A 17114-nucleotide genomic window follows, 5' to 3' on the forward strand; every position below is an offset into this window, starting at 1 on the left:
CATGTGATTTATATTAAGAAACTCTGGGCTGTCAATCGTTTTTAATGAAACGCAACCTGTGATTCTGTATTCACAACCTTAAAGTGAAAAAAAGTCCAAACCTCATCCCGTCAAACATAAAACTCTTTTGTGGAGAGAGACTGATGATAGGAAGAAAAACAGTTTCATCCATTTACCGGCACAGTGTTACTGCGACACTTTCACTTAACGTTATTCATGATCGAGAAGAAAATCTAAACAACCAAAACATGAGCAACGGGCATTTTTTATTGAACCTTTTGTCTGTGTTGCCTCATCTCGCTCCCTCTGACACACAGCTCTTACAAAAACCACTCTTTATGCCATTTCCCCGAAGGCAATATAAACAGCAGCAACTGCACTGGAAACAAACGTTGTACCAAACTCTGATTGTTTATGGCTGACTAAAAGATATTCCCATAAAGGCTTGATGGTATTTTTTAACCAAATTAGCTGGTTAAAGCAGCTTGGATCCAATTCCTTCACCGGTTTAAGGTCTTTGTTGTGGGGATGTCGTGTTGGTCTGTAAGTTTACTTTGGTCCAGACTGAAATACATCAGTTGTAGATGTAATGTCGTGAAATTTAGCAAAAACATTCATGGTTCCCAAAGGATGACTCCGAATGACTTTGGTTTACAAATGGCTTTTCCTCTTGCAACACCATCAAATTCACATATAAGCTTTTTGGGTCAAATGTCTCTTGGACAAGTTTCCATCAATTTTGGATATTTTTTTAAATGTTCCCTCGCTGAATATTGAATTTAATGAGTTAATGATCTACAGTTCAGCGTTTCACTTGATCTTGCTGGACCTGATTCTGATCATTTAAAATGAGACATTTAATAAGAATAAAATCTGAATGTCACAGTAGTTGAGTATCATAAGCAACCAACAGCGCTACTACAATAATAAACAGTACTGGGTTAAAGTACAGATTCTTATGGTGATTTACCGGGTGGAGGTTCCAGGAATGGGCCGACCTGTGTCCACGAGAACACACCAGCAGTAGCCCGTGGACTGGTGACACTGGACGGCTTTGTAAAGACCTCCGGCTCCACAGTCGGGGATGAAAATGGCCTCGCGAGGGTTCTGCCGATCCTCGTCCAGGGCGCTCTGTCTCTCCTGGTCACAAGAGGGAACCTTCTCTAAAACCATGAGAAACGCACTCAATACAGAGACGTGATGGGGAAACCAAACACACAGACTGCACACACACACACACATTAAGCATCACATGTAGGACGTAACCACACCACACCAGGCTGGAAAATAAATCTCCTTCCTCACGTTGTATATTCTGAATCCTGAACCCACCATGATCTATCATCATTTGTTTTTTCAACAACACCTTGCTCCTCCACACTGTATTTACATTCACATCCATTTGGTCCATCGCTCACTCTTAACCCAAGTACAACAGAGCTGTAAGCTGAGCTTGTTTCCATGGTGATGAAGTGTGTGTTTCTGATTCATCCTTCGTTTTTACATTCAAGTGAAGCACCAAGCTTCAATAACAGGGTCCCACTACCTGTCTGGGGAGTTTAGCACAGGGTGGTGAGATGTGGTGTTTTCACGTTGTGGAGGTGATTAGTGCCCCAGCAGTGCCAGTAGTCCCAGCTCACACACTTCCAGTAACCAAAGCGTAATTAGAACAATACGGCTCAGTCAGAAAGGGAAGCTTGTGAAATTCAATATGGAACTTCGCCTGCATGACAAGTGTGGTTTTCACATTGTTTACAAAAAGCTGCCCCAGTTTGGGTTTTTATTTTAGCAATAGGTTCAATGACTCCGTGATTGTAGTGACAATTGCAGGGAGAATTATCACCAGACTCTGCAGTTCCCCTCCGCTCAGAGAACTGCGTCCTTGTTGTGACTTGACGGGCGACAACTTTAGTTTAGTTTAGGTTCAGCGTCATCAACCTTGTTTCCAGACGCAGAAAGCAGCTGTTTCTAGGCAACTTCACCACAACACAAAAATAGCAGATGGACTAAGTTAGCAACTCGCTGTTCGAGCAAGGAAAACATTTAGCAGCTAAAGAGACTAGAGCTCCACGGATTTAGAGGTTGGGCAATAATTGGCTAATGACATGTCACAGACAAATCGTAATCGGCGGTTATGTTTGCTCACATGAAAACGTCTTCTTTTACAGAATAATATATGTTCTCAGGAACTGATGGAGAGCAAAGTTTAAAAAAGCTTAAGGGAGATTGAATATTGGATTTTCAATGAATCTAGGTTTAATAAGGAATCCCTCAATTGTTTCCCACCGAATGAATTCAATGTATGGTTGTAACGAGGGTGCACACACACACACACACACACACACACACACACACACACAAAGATCACTCATGCACAACAGATTCCAAGTTCCATGCCACAACTGCAGCTGAAACTATGAGGTGTGACTACCTGCTTGGACAGTAATAACATTACGGACCATAGCACAAGCATGTGGTCGTGCTGCATATAACACTGCACGCACCCATTTGGAGATCTCCTCTGTTATTAGAGTTGAAGTGGTTTAAATTAAAACTTATTTTAAACTATGGTGTATAAAATGTGGTTCATTGTTAAACTGTGGCAGGACAATTGATATCGTGGCGTCTGGATGATTAATGGGAAATACCACAATTTAAAGCGACTGCATTAACTAACTTTTAAAGGACACGGAAAACAAAAAGGAGTAAATCTGAATCTTATTGTGCGTTTGTCAAATTCAACGCACAACTTAACCCTTGACGCAGATATTACCAATACCAGCTCACAGCTCTTTAGCACAATGCTAATTCATTACATAATCGATTATACTAATTTGAGCTTTTCTGCAGTGGCCTGGCTTGGGGGGGGGGGGTGTGTTCATGTTTCCCAAGAACGGCTGCCAACACAAAACTAAATGTGTCCCTGCACCAGTGAACTGTTTCTTCTGCAAAGACTCACACTCAAGGGTTCGTAGTGCTGTGCCACGGCTCTGGTCCCTGCCAAGGTTTCTTCACATCCAAATTATTTAGCACTGTTTATTATACAGAGGTTATGCTGGCGCCAGCAGCTGGGATTCAATAAAGAAAATTGTTTTTATACATATAAATGGAAAAAGGCTGGACGCTTTGCAATGTAATCCTCTGTTTTGTGTGGACTTGAAATTCAATCTAAAACGCTGCATTTCTGCTCTATTTATTTCTTTGTTTTTGTTTCTTTGTCTATTTTATTTCTCCTCCTCTGGCATGAACTGAACGATGAGAAACACAAACCGTCAGAAAACAAATATTGCCCTGGAAGAGGAGAACGCCACACGAGTGCATGTCAGAGACCGTTGTAACAATTTGCCGGTTGTGTGGGTGTTGTTGTGATTTCAGCGCCAACCGATAACGGACAAAACACAACAGGCCTGCACAGCTTTCTACCTTTTCTTCTGGCCCTTGTGTTCTGGCCCTTGTCTTCTGGCCCTTGTCTTCTGGCCCTTGTGTTCGAGGCTCTGAGTCCAGTGAAACCATTTAAAATAACTTTCCACTTTCTTTTCTCTTCTTCCTTTTCTTCCGTACAACCTCCAGAAGCCTCTCATTCCTCCACTCCTTTCTTTTCTCTCTCTCTCTCTCTCCCTCTGCCTCCCTCCATCCTATTACCTCCCTCCCTGTACCTACATCCACCCCCACCCACCCAGCGCTCTCTCCTCCTCGCTTCACTCCAATGGTTTTCAGCTGTGGAGTAATCACTGCAATATTGTCTCTAGTGAGCCTTCTCTGCGGTTGAAATAGCGGAAATGTCAGTAATGGAGGAACTCTGTACGGAGCTATTTAGGTGCATGTGTTTGTCTTTATGATGGAAGGGTCACTCATAAAGACAATATGTTAATATGTAAACCACACCACCAGCACAAGTGCAGGGTCCCTTCAACTGTACATAAAAACAGGATTAAACCAAAAATCCTCTTTTAAAACTGCTGATTTTAAACAAAGTTGACATGAGCGCGTTGTGTTCCTTCAACATTTAGTTTCTCTGTCTCTCTAGTATAAGTAAACCAAACAGAAGTCTTGCATTTAAACATTTACTTTAAACTGTTGTGACTGATGTTTGTAAAACTCGTGGTTATGAACCAACAGAAAATCATCACCTGATTCCTCAGCTTTACGAAGTTACAGCTACAGGCTTCAACTTATTGTTTCTTTTTCCGGCCGCACACTTCACCCAGAAGTTGGTCGAGACCAAAAACAGAGGAATGAACTTTAACTTTAAATTCTCCAAATGTCAGGAGACACTTCACCAAATTAATAATAATTTATGTTGCTGTGTAAGTTATCGATCTATAAATGAGCAACTGTTTCTGGATGAATTCAAATTTATAAGGTTCATAATTTGTTTCTGCTCTCCACAAGTGGCCAAAAAATCCACCAGTTGCAGAAAAGCATATTGTAAAAGTAATGTGATAAACGTGATATACATTTTTTGAGTTGTCTATAAAATATGTTCCTGGTTTTAAACAGTCCAAAACTGAATGATTGAGCTTAATATTTAAAGTGAAGCATCAGATTCTTAAATATCAGGAGCTGGAGCCGGGATGTTTAACCGGTAACTATTCCTTGTACATGTTCATATTCATGCACATGTGTTCACACAGTTACAGAAACTGACGTATAGTTATGACGTGCACATCCGAAACACACCGACACATCACTCATGTCTCAAACATGATGCTGCCCCCCCCCCGCCCCCCCCCCCCCGCCCCCCTGTTTCTGGTCGGCCTTGTCGTTGTCCTTTGAGGACACCAGATGCTAATTGGAAACAGGAAGCTGGTGTTTCCACAGAAGTTTCAAAGAGCTGTCACAGTGAATCTCTCTCAGCTACAATACTGTACTCAATGCTGCCCTGACCGCAGTTTCCCCAGCCACATCCCCATCACTCCAAAAAAACACTGCTGCATTACAATCAACTGATTGTGTGATCTGATGTGTGGGAGTGGAGCCTGTAAGTAAGAGCATGAGGTGAATGTGAAACACTGAAAGACAGTGAGGTTTGAATCCTGAGCTAATATGCACACAACAGGACAATTATTGCTGTGATCCGTGTTTGGTTACATAAAATCTGAACGAAAATCTATTTAAACTGATTTGAGCATCTAACAATCTAAAAGAGTAATGTGACTTAATCGTGGGGAATTGAAAAGATCTTATAAATTAAAAATGCATAATTTTGAAACTATTAAATAAAGCTAAATCACACACACACACGTAACCACAACCACATTCACTCCCGGACTTGTTGCAACAGCATCAAACGTGTGTGGCTGCCCAGAGGGGTAGTGAACATGTCGGGGCATAATTGAAAAGGAGACAGAGAAAGCTAAACAAATTTCACCGGAGGAAGAAAGTCAGAAACATAATCCTGGCAGCGCAGGGCTCAAACTACAAATGTTTTACATTGGTGGCTTCAACACCGGGGAACACCGGAGACAATTCATGTAAACTTTCCTGTATTTGGGCTTCAAGCTTCTGCTCTGGGTGATAATCATCCTGCAAACTACGCAGTGGTGACATTTAAAAGAGATGTATTCTGCTTTTTAAATGTTTGTTTCCACTAGTGTGTTATAAGTGTTAATGCGCTGGACACATCTAGGCTGATTACATGGATATCAGGAGAAGGAGGGGTTTTGTTTCTCTCACCTTGCTTCCTGGAACTGGAGCTGTTCTGCTTAACCAGCTGTTTTATCCACAGTGTTGGAGCAGTTATCTCTGCAGCGATAGAGGGTCAGAGGTCAGAGGTCAACACCTTGTCACACTTTAAAATCATCTCACCGCTGTTAACTTTACTAAACCTCATCAGCTGTTGCTGCATATTTCAAACACAACATGCGCAGCCAAACGTTTCCCACTAAATGACATCTAAGATCACATCTGACATAATATCCATATGGCATCTCCATTTTTCCATTTGGTGTAACGGTGTATTCTTAAGAAACGTCACCTTGAAATCCAAAATTAAACTACTTTAGAAGAAGTTGTTGATTGATTGCTTTTAAACCATGATAGTGAACATAAATATAATTCATGGAGCATAGCTGACAAAGACAGAATCTAGTGAGTGCAGACGTACCGTCACCCTCAGGGGGGACGTGGGTCTCCATGGTGGGTGTGGGCTTGGAGCCATCATCTGGGTTGAGGGTGAGAAAGAAATGGAAAGAAACTACCATTATTGAGGTTAATACAATCTACTCTCCAGAACTGTTGAATTGTTGGGATTTGCACATGGCCCGGCCAAGACAGATAGAAAGACAGACAAGGACAGATGGAAAACACAAAAAGAGGACGACGACCACCCATCTCTCTCTCTCTCTCTCTCTCTCTCTCTCTCTCTCTCTCTCTCACACACACACATCAACAAATCAGCCTCTCACAATGACATTCTTACTCTCACGATCAGCCCACACAGTTCACACACTGCTCCACAACCACCCTGCAACCAGCAGCACACAAACACGTACACACACTCACACGAGAACACCATGCTCCTATCAGGACCTGCATGTTTGTAGTGCAGGTGAATGAAGCCTACAATTGCCTGTCATGATAAGACAACTGGACGTTGGTCCGGTCGGTCGCCGACACGGTGGTGCAGTGGTTCACACGGCAGAAGTTTCAAACCTGGGTTTCAGGCCTGTGTGGAGTTTGCACATTCTCCCCGTGGCTGTTTCTCTCTTGTGCTCCGGCTTCCTCCAAAGTCCAAGGACGTGCAGTTTAGGTTAATTGATGACTAAATTGAATGTGTATTTGTTTTTATTTAGTTGTTCATCTCTGTATGTGAGTTCCTCAAAGGAGGATAAGCAGTATTGATGGTGAATGGATGTATGGTACTGGTCCAGGGTATGATCTCATTAAATAGGCAGACTGGACCAGACTGGACCATTTTTCTAACGCCATCGCCACATCCAAAATCTCCTTGACAACGCGTCTTCTACATATCTCAAAATGTCCAGATTTTACAGAAGGTTGTATAGAACCAAGGTCCTGCTAAGCGATGGATAGATACTAATCAGTCGTGTATGATGCTGTGGAGTTGAGCTACCTAGAATACTCACCCGTTGGCAGTTTTGTCGCATCTGGAAAATCCCTTTGGAAAATAATTAAATCAAAAGCAAACCACAGGGGAAAAAAAAAACTTTGATTGGGGTCATTTTCTACAATATCAGTCCTGAAATGAGATGATGTGTCAGTGTGTTGAAACACCCGAGGCCGAACTGACCTGAGCTGGTCAAACTGTAAACAGAATACAACGGTTACTGCGCTGGTCTCAGCCGAGTGCAGACCTGCGTCAAACACTAGTCAGAAATAGCAGTGTGTCCTGCAGACATGCTACAACTTAGAACTTACGGTATTTCTCAAATACTGATTGATCCAGGTGTGGACTGTGAGGGGGGGGAAAAACAGTGGATGTAAGCATCGTGAGCAAACCCGGCCTCAACCCCCACCCCCACCCCCACCCCCCCTCCCCAACGGCTTCACATCCCCCTTAGAATTACAGCTGGAATCTCTGTCGTGTGTGTCTTTCTGCTCTGCACCAGTAAAATATGGACACATCTGGTGAAATTCTGCGGCTCATGCTCTGTCCGTCTCACACAATCCAAAACACATTCACACACATGCACACAGAACATCCGGCAGATCTCAGCTCACCTTTTCTACCAGAGTTTGGTGGCCCGGGTGGTTTGTCTGTTACTGACCCTGTGAAGAAGAAAGAAATACACAACATGTACAACGCAAAGATCCGTATTATCATTATAGATCCATCGAACAAATAGTTTTAATATTTACGGAGAAGAAATCATTTTGTAAAATACTTGATAACCATCTTATCATTTAGAATTTAATTCCATTGCTCCAACTGAACATAGGAAATTACACCAATAGAACCCCCCCACCCACTGATGACGTCTTGTCTCAGTTAGAGTTGGATGCTGAGTTTGACCAACACATTCTGTTAGTACTTCATTCATTGAAACGTTTGGCTTGTTGCATCATCTCAGTGCTGACTGCTGCAGTTTGTAATTCACACATTGTGCTCTACATTTCCACATGTCATTCTCGTTCGGTGCATGCAAATGTTCGAGGGTCGTGCATGGATGCATGGAGGGTAAGAGCCAAACTAGACCGTGCAGTACGGGGATACAACTTTAATGACGGCAACTAGAAGGAGATTTACTACCTGACAATCCACTTGTCGCAGCATGAGTTCCCATAAATTCATGGAAGTTTCCTGCAAATGTATGTGAGATGATTGATTTGGGTCATAGTGCACAGGTTGTTGTCAGAGGGAAGGGGTTGTGAGGAAAGAAGAGTTGAGTGTGTTTGACAGTTGCAGCTATGGATCAGGTTGATTGTTCCCAGATTCTGGTTCCAGTGTCTTACACACCTTTGCAAGAAACAATGAAGATATCGGATCTTATGCAGGACAGAAAGGAGACCACAGGAAATGTCTGGTTTCTCCTCAAACATGTTCCAAGTTTATGTTTTACTATTTTAAATCCTGGATTGTTTGCATTCACTCTTCTTTGTCTCTGTCTGTTACCATAAGTGGAGTGAGACCATCATCTTGTCATGTGCACTTGTGTCCTCGCACTTGTGTCTTCGTTTAACGGCAAATGGTTACTGTCCCTTTAGTAACAAAGAGTGCATGTAATTATATCAACAAGATTTCACCAGTACTTACTTCCTGAAAACTACGGTAATGAATATTATTGTGTAGCTTTCTGTGCTGATGGCCTTGTATGAGATTTGAGATTGAGAAAATTCTAGAGCGCGTTATCGACAGAGAGAAATGAAAACAAACTAAACGTGTTGTTAACTCCGAAATAACTTTTGCTATAACTTGTAGAATTAAGAATAACTTGAACACTGTGTCTCTGTACTTTTTTCTAAATAGGAAAACCTATGCGATTCCCCTTGAACGAATGGACACGCTCCACGTAAGAACTTTCCTAATTCTGCTGATTAGTGGCACAAGTGCAGAGAGGAGAGGGGGAGCGGGAGATTGAGGCAGAGAGAAAGATAAAGACGGAGACACAGAGAACAGGAAGCCTCTGGCCTGGTCTGCTGAGCAGCTTCAGACGGGCATGCGACCACTCTCACCACACTCCCCGCACAAATTTGCACCATATGCTCTGGTGACTGTGCAATCCCATTCTGGCAAACACCCCTGTGTATTATCTTCTGAGGGAAAATGATGGTGATTATCATAAAGTGTTCCCATCCAAGATGAGAGTGCAGAGGCCCTCGCTCTCCTCCGGCCTGCTGAGAGCACTTAAACAAGTGGAGGGGGGTGGAGGCCGGAGGGGGGGGGCTAAGAGGCCCCTGGATGTATGGCCATTAGCCGTCTCGTTGACCTTGCACCTGCTGCATTACACATGACATGTATTACACATGTGCCCGTAGTGTGGCGAGACAGACCCTCTCTAACTGCTGCGCTCACTTGTTGTCTCCTCCTGAAAGTCATTTATTTCAGATGTGGGATCAGCTCGAGGATCATTTTGAAGTCCTCGGATGTTCCGCTCGCGATACTAACACGACGCATCCATTCTCGATCTCTGTCTCTGAGAAGGAACTGAAGCTACAAACTGTTTCCAGTTGGTTTTGAATCGTGAAGTGACTGAGCGTGAATTGGCCCAAACCACAGGGACTTGGCTCTCAGGGCCCTCTTGGCTCCGTGATCCAACAAATGTAGCCACCATTGAATTTTTACGTGCTTGTTTTGCTGCTTCTCAACCCTAATAAAGAATTGTGAGGAAACATCCTACTCCACTGCCATTGTTTCAGTCACACAGCTCGTTCAACGCTATTCTGAAGTGAAGCACAAATAACTGTGAAAGGAAAGTGTTAAGATCTGTGCAGCCTCGTATGGGATAAACTATGAAAGTCTCAGGACATTTCACCCCCCCCCCCCCCCCCCCGCCAGTACCTGAACACACTGGGGTCCTGTTTTGCACAGAGGAGCCACTCACTGGTTTCCCGTCACTGGTGACACACCAGCAGTAACCTGTCAGAGTGTGGCACTGGACCTGCAGAGGCAAGAAAGATGACAATAGCTTTGTTTTAACATGATTTGATTTGTAAAGCTGGTTGTGAATGCAGCACACAAGGAAGCGTCTGGTCAAAGTGAAGTTGTGATGTATGAATAAGGAGGATTCACAAGGGAATGTGGAGAAAAATTTAATTAAATAAATGTGTGGAGGTGCAGAGACAGACCTGGGCAAATGTCCCATCCTCGTTGCATTCTGGGATAAACATGGACTCCTGAGGTCTCCGGGCTTGTTCCAAAGCCTGGCTCCTCTCAACACGACACTTGGACTGACCTGCATCTGTAACATACCGACAGGACAGTCTGTTCTCGAACACAGGATACGAACCTCGAGTGCTGCTGCTGCTGCTGTTGTTTTTTTTACTCAAGACGTCTGTTCCTTGTCAACACCGCCCCAGTTCACACCTGGGAGCTGACCAGTACAACCGCAATTTACTACTGTTGGCCACTGAGCTCCGTGTGACGTTTGCATGTTTCGCTTAAGGGCAAGTTTTGTTAGTTAAGGGAGGAGAGAGAACGATTCATCTACGTTCTCCACAGTTTTATTATTTTGAGACATATTTTCTTCCCTGATAACAATGAGCCATCAAAGTGATGCTTGTAACACAGGGTTTCAATAATCTGAATTCTAAAGCCTTGAAGAATCTTTAATATGTTGAAATATTCCCTACTCTGTTTGTTTTGTCTCTCTATGTGTTTAGTTAGTTGTTATAACTGCATGTACTTTGTTAGATAACATAATATTGTGGGTTATTCTCTTCTAAATTACCTTGTCTTCAATTATGGAGAAGTGTAAGTCATTCTGGGACTTTAATAATCCAAAAAAGGTCTTAAAAAGCTTAGTGACTTAATGAAACCCCCCCACCATTACCACAAACAGCCACAGGGATTGTTGCTCGTGATTCTGCAAAGCAAACCTCTCCATGCATTGAGAATTCAAAACCTTCCACGCTGCACATACATCAGGCACAGACAAGTCAGAGACATTTTATTACACTATTGCAAAATGCTAAAACAACACATTCCCTGACAAATTACACACACCGCCACTGACCAGTGCCAGAGCCGCGCTGTAAGCCGCACATTGTTAGCGCCGGGGAGCGCGCCATGGAATCGACTTGATTGATACTTTTGAAATGTCAGTGGAAACTGAGCTTGTGTTCCTGCAGCTCTGATGAGCCAGAGCCGCTCTCACGGGGACACAGACAGGAAGTGGCTGAAAGGTCACCCAATGAAGTGGGCTCCACAGCAGCTGGTCACTGGTTCAAAAACCCATCAGCCACTGCAGTTTTTATTGCACTCACAGCTCCTGTGGAGTCGAGCTTCACGTCTAGTGCATACACATTCACACCAGGAAGCCGACCACGGAAACCGCAGGCCTCCAGATTTGGCAAACCTTCACCCTTGACAAATAAAAAAGTCATTTCTGGACCTGAGAGGAGACAGACATGTTGTCTCCTTCAGAGTAAAAGACTGACAGAGCCAGAACTGGGTGATGATGTCAGCGAGGTGGACAGACACGGCCACATAAATTCATAAATGACTTCGACTGTGTGTATTCAGTCTTATTATAGAAACAAGGCTCATTACATATTGTCGTACTTGTTTCAGTCCAATGTTCTGTTGGAGATGCCAACTTCTTATTAAAATAAGATTTATAGAAATGTAAAAACTACTTTTTTCACAACAACAGGCTTTTCACAGTTTCTCCATCATGTCTCAGCTTGTGTGCGTGTTAGTCGGGACAAGGCAGCAACATGAGCTCGTCCAAAGGTTTCATTCTGTCTCTTTACAAGGTTATGTTTTCATCCCTGTCCGTTGGTATGTTGTTGTTTAGTGTCAGCAGGAATTTGCACAAACTCCTGAACAGATTTTAATGAAACTTGCAGGAAGGATGGGACGTGAGCCAAGAAAGAACTCGTCAAATTTTGGCGCAGCTCTTGACAAAAGAGGCTGATCAAGGAATCTTTAACATAGTGAGAGAACGTTTTGTGACATTTCATTTGAATGAGCTGATTCATGATGTGCTGATTTTCCCTGCGTTTTAAATTCCTGGTTGAATAATGGACAGACGGGTTTGCATGTTTGCTGTCCCTGTAGAGGCCTCGCCAGGCGCTTTAGATGTAAACGATGACGGGTTTGTGAAGTGCCTCAATGAATAAAAGTGCTGCTTCATTACAAGAAGACAGGGCTACTGCAAAACTTCCCCGGCTTTCCTTCCCTCGGTACAACACTAATATTATGAAACAAAACCATGTGCTACCAAACAGAGGGAACAGAACTCGGTCCAAAAATGGATTTGGTTGGGACGGCTGTTTTCCTAAAGGGCAGAGGGGCTGAGAAAAGGGGGAGAAATGCCAAGTTCCAACCTTGACTCTAGACCTATCAATCTCTGCTGCTGTTGAGTGGCCGGCATCCAGAGTCTGAGGAAGTGTGTGATCCTGGTCTGTAAAAACTTACACGCCTACAGAGAGGCGGAAAATGAAAGACATCTTCTCGTTCAGTTCCACTTTTACAAAACTTTTCGGTTTTTGTCTGTGGCACAGTTTATGGTACAACGTCTCCAGGAGAAGATTCAATAATGATAAGGTATAAAATCATTTGAGTACATCTGAAGGTTCCTGGTTCTCACCTTTGACCTCAAGGTCTCTCCCCTCAGGCATGGAGGTCGGTGCTGGAGCCACTGGCAACTGGTCAAGTTTCACCCAGTTTTTACCTGAAAGACAAGAAGACAAGAAGAAAAGAAGTACCCGTGATATTTTTGTTTAATCCAGTATAAAAAATCACAAGTGATTTCAGGCTGACAGGTGTTTGGGGGATCACCATAAAACATGAATTCCTGTCTACATATTCTGTCAGATTGATTCTCCAGAATATTTGTTGTATCCCAAATAAATATCCATATCGAAATATAACATTTACCATATTATATCCACATTGTTCACTTCTATTCGGAAACATCTTTTCCATTTATTTCAACACGTTAGGAAAGTTTGAACACTAGGTTCTTGATTCAATCTCTCAAAATGAAACTGCTGTTTTGCAGTAATTCACTTTGAGCTCAGGCTTTCTAGAAAACCCTTATTACTGCATTCACAGAAACTCTGCCAGCTGCTGACAAGATTATGAAAAGATGTATTTTGTCATTTTAAATAGTTCTTATGCATGTTCAAGTAATTTTCAGATAAGATTGGTTTTAATTCGTTATTTGATGGTTGCTACAGATTACAGAATCTGCAGCTCGACGTCGTTCAGTCTTTACCTCGACAGCGGCCGCGGTGGGCCAGTGTCAGAGTCTTATCTTTGCATCGCGCCCTCTGCAGCTCACAGCCGGTCTCGTAGCTCCGCCCGTCCGAGCCGCACACTGGCTTCCCCTGCGTCCGTGAGCAGATGACCCCACAGTGATTGTCTCTGTCCCCAATCAGCCACTGCAACCAGATACACGATAACACGTTAGCATAACAAACTCACCTCGGGTTTCTCATAAAACAACAGATACATCTTAATGAATTTATAAATTCTTTCTCGTTCCTTGAAACTGTGGTTTCTTCTTTCCTGTTGGCTCCTTTTCTTTCTCTCTCTCTTGTTCCCCTGTGGTTCAACAAAGGCTGCATTCAGCTGAATCTGAGATGATGCCAAACTAATGTACAAATGGACTCATGGGTCATTTGTTCATTTCTCTCTAAACATTTCTGCAATCCTCAAACACTTGTCAGTTACGGCCTTCCGTTGATCAGGCTACTGTAACAAGGGTGTGAGCTTTGCTGAAGTGAAACTCTGCCTCGATGCCAATTTGTCTAATTGGTGTTTGGCTGAGGACGAGTTAAACCTTGATTGAGATTCCAAGGAGCCAAACCAAACTCAGAGTAACAGGAATCCTTCTCTCCCCCCCCCCCCCCCTGCCCACATCTTAACTCGAGGTCTATTAGTGAGTTGACTCTGCTCTACTGTTGGATGACGGCCTTCTCTCTGACAGAAGTAATGGTTCTTGGCTTCACGGCTGCCCCAAATACATTTAAGGTCTAAAGCAGAGGTTTTCAAAAGTCTGAGCCTCTGGTCTGACAAAGCTTGGAAAAAGGCAGCCCCCCCCACCTCACTCCCCTCGCTTCCCTCAACTCCCCAGAGACAGTCAACAAGTGAGCAAAGAAAGCATCACATAGCTGCTTTGACATAACGTCAGACTACATCAAATTTATAAGAAAACAAGGCCTTTATTAGGCGGCTTTCAGACATGCACTTAAGTCCGGGCATTTTCCTGAATTCTTCTGGAGGGGCTGTATGTGAGGACGCAGATGTTCGAGTCAGTTGCTCTGGACACTTTCTGGGACGTCTCCTGCCAGCCCCTCAGTGAAATATGCGGAAAATGTCTCCAAGTGAGCACATGTGAGAAATCAGCAGGAAAAACTGTGAGAAAATGTGGGCAACACATGAAGAATACAAATATCTCTGTATGAAAAAGAGGAGCCATACACATAGAAGATGCAGAAAACAAAACATGGGATTTCCTGCTGCTCTATGAAGATGCCACCCTTGCCCAAATGTGTCAGACCTGGACAATCCTGCTGTGTTTTTCATACGTCAAAGACAAAGTCGAGAAAATGTCCTGTGGGCTTTATCTGAGGAGTGATGATTAAACCTTTTGTGTCTTCTAAAACCCCCGTTTCATAAAATTCAAATAAAGAAAACCCTGCAAATCCCATGTAGGAAGAAGATCTTCATGAGAAAATCCTCTCGAATGTGTTTTTCGCCCGAGGTCTCTCAAGCAATTACCGGAGTGCTGCTTTGAGCTCCGAGTCTGAAACAGGAGATCTCATTAAGAGCAGGTACGGAGGGAAGACGCTGGTGGAAAACGAGACGCAGCCAGAAACAAAGGGCACAGTTTCCATCCCTCATGTGCCAACATCTATCACAGGACCTGAGGCCACGTTCAGAAATATCCACGGTAGAAATACATGTGTGCTTCCTCCTCATCCCCCAAAAAAACACAAAAGCTATTTGGGAAAACACCTAAAATTGTTGCTCGGATACCGATTTTCACACATAGATTCAGAACAATCAGTCAGACCTGAACAAGATGGTGAAGAACCCAAGCCACTGATGTCACGAATGAGCGGGTGCACCACAGGATCTCGTATACAAATGAATCACCGGCTGTTTCACAATCATCCCATCTGTATTGTTTGCCTTTTCTTTTCCCTTCTCCTCCATTCTGCCCTTTTAAAACTGCCAATAAAATCAAACTGTGAATATCTTTGAGCTGAATGCTGCTTCAACACGTTCACAGTCACGAGATCTTTAGCAAGTACGATGTTTTCCATGTCAACCATATTAGTTTAATGCTGACATATGCTACTTAGCAGCAGAGCTCATGTTGATGGGAAATAAATTCTAATTGTGCATCAGGGAGTCATTTCAATTAATCCTGCGGGGAACGTTAATCTACCAACTTGTTGTTGAGACACTTCTCTCTCTGGATGAAATCCTCAGGACACGTCCTCAGGGACGAGGAGGTCTGTACGAAATGTCAATGCAATCCACTCAGGAGCTATTTGGGGTTTTCAGTCTGGACCAACGAGGCACCGACCAACAAAGCCGTTCAGTGAGCCACGCGGCCAATGTGGCAAAAGAAACATGAGTCATTCCAGCACAGTGGCAACAAACTCTTCCATATCCTCCTTAATACATCTCTCTCTCTCTCTCTCTCTCTCTCTCTCTCTCTCTCTCTCTCTCTCTCGACCTGGAAACATCACAGAACTTTAAACTTTTTACAACACAAATTAGAACCCAATGTGTGCAGGTCAGAAGACAATCTATTTACAGTCCCCTGTGGTTTATTTTAATATGACAGATACCCTGGTGCACTTTCTGCCAGTGCTGACAGTTATTACATTCATGGACAATCAGAAAATTCCAAATGTGAACAATTTGCCAAGTGCTGAGCTACAATTATATGAGTCCACTGAAAAGTTATGACTTTCTTTGGATAGTGTTTCTTCATATAAGTGAAGAGAAACCACCTCTTTCTGGCTTGTTATTTTTACAGATGAAGCCTCATTTGGAAAAAATGTGGAATGATTTGACCTCATCGTCAGGATATTCAAACAGTTTTTACTTCTAAATATAACATAAGTGGACTGGGAAGTGTTTGGCAGTGGAGAAATGAAGGGAACAGGCAGATGCTCCATTATCTGAGATACAGATTAGACGTGCTCCTGAAATAGCAAAAGATACTGGAGCTTCAGTCTGTGGTTGAGATTACAAGTGTTTAGGAAAGAGTCCTGAATCTGCAGGGTCGCAGGTTTAATCCCCAAATAAAACAATTCATCTGTTAAAATACACTTTTGGCGACTTGAACTCCCTGAGATGTTGATACGTCCCTGAAATTGACTCAGAAGGAACTTGGTGAAAGCGAAATTTTAAACCAAGAGGGGAAATACTTTACAGAAACACAATGGGACACAAATCCAGTAACAATGAGTCCAGAACAAGCGAGACAGTTTAATATGATTTCAGCCTTGGCATTGGAGCACAGAAGAAAAGCTCCTGTCAGGCAGCTCGTGATTTAGAAAAACTAAATCATTCTGTGCTTCTTTTATGAGAAAGTGCAGACAGCGGGGAAAACACAGCAGATCATGTCAATTTTAACTTGCGTGTCATCTCCTTGGCTTCAGTGAAAGACAGGGAATAATTTAGCGGTTGGAAAAGAAACATGTATCTACTCTGTAGAAGCATATGGCTTGTTTTCTTTTCAGTTCCCAGTGCCACCAGCTAAACTTTAAGAAACAAAAGCACAAGTTACATGTTTCTTCCATCAGAAGCGTCTCAGCCAAAAGCACCGAGGATGGAAAGCAGTTTGTCTATGTGATGAACTGTTAAATTAAAAAAAACTAAAAAGGACCCACAGTGAGCTATAAAAGTGATTTAGGTCTGTTGAGCCTCTCCTCCAGGTGAAGAGCCACAGAGTCTGGCCTCTGCCCACAGACTGACCCCTGCGCCTCGTCCCTGACTCACAGCCTTAATGGATGCAGCGTTT

The 17114-nt window shown here is 43.2% G+C and overlaps 1 protein-coding gene across 11 annotated transcripts in view; it reads right to left on the reverse strand.

Annotated features, from left to right (window-relative positions):
- Positions 1 to 17114, reverse strand: part of smoc1 (SPARC related modular calcium binding 1) — a 38906-nt gene that overhangs the window by 10946 nt on the left and 10846 nt on the right. For 4 of the 11 annotated variants that reach the window (XM_034575641.1, XM_034575639.1, XM_034575642.1 and 1 more), the window contains exons 2-11: positions 13344 to 13509; positions 12714 to 12797; positions 10249 to 10361; positions 9962 to 10061; positions 7684 to 7731; positions 7381 to 7415; positions 7089 to 7266; positions 6107 to 6196; positions 5677 to 5745; positions 971 to 1163 (exon numbers count right to left, since the gene is read on the reverse strand). In XM_034575641.1, coding sequence (XP_034431532.1) covers positions 971 to 1163; positions 5677 to 5745; positions 6107 to 6196; positions 7089 to 7266; positions 7381 to 7415; positions 7684 to 7731; positions 9962 to 10061; positions 10249 to 10361; positions 12714 to 12797; positions 13344 to 13509 — 1076 coding nt within the window. The remainder of the gene's footprint in view (positions 1 to 970; positions 1164 to 5676; positions 5746 to 6106; positions 6197 to 7088; positions 7267 to 7380; positions 7416 to 7683; positions 7732 to 9961; positions 10062 to 10248; positions 10362 to 12713; positions 12798 to 13343; positions 13510 to 17114) is intronic. The other 7 variants (XM_034575646.1, XM_034575647.1, XM_034575645.1 and 4 more) reach the window with 6 other exon arrangements.

The sequence above is a fragment of the Hippoglossus hippoglossus genome, chromosome 22 (genome assembly GCF_009819705.1).
Source record: "Hippoglossus hippoglossus isolate fHipHip1 chromosome 22, fHipHip1.pri, whole genome shotgun sequence".
Taxonomy (NCBI): Eukaryota; Metazoa; Chordata; class Actinopteri; order Pleuronectiformes; family Pleuronectidae; genus Hippoglossus; species Hippoglossus hippoglossus.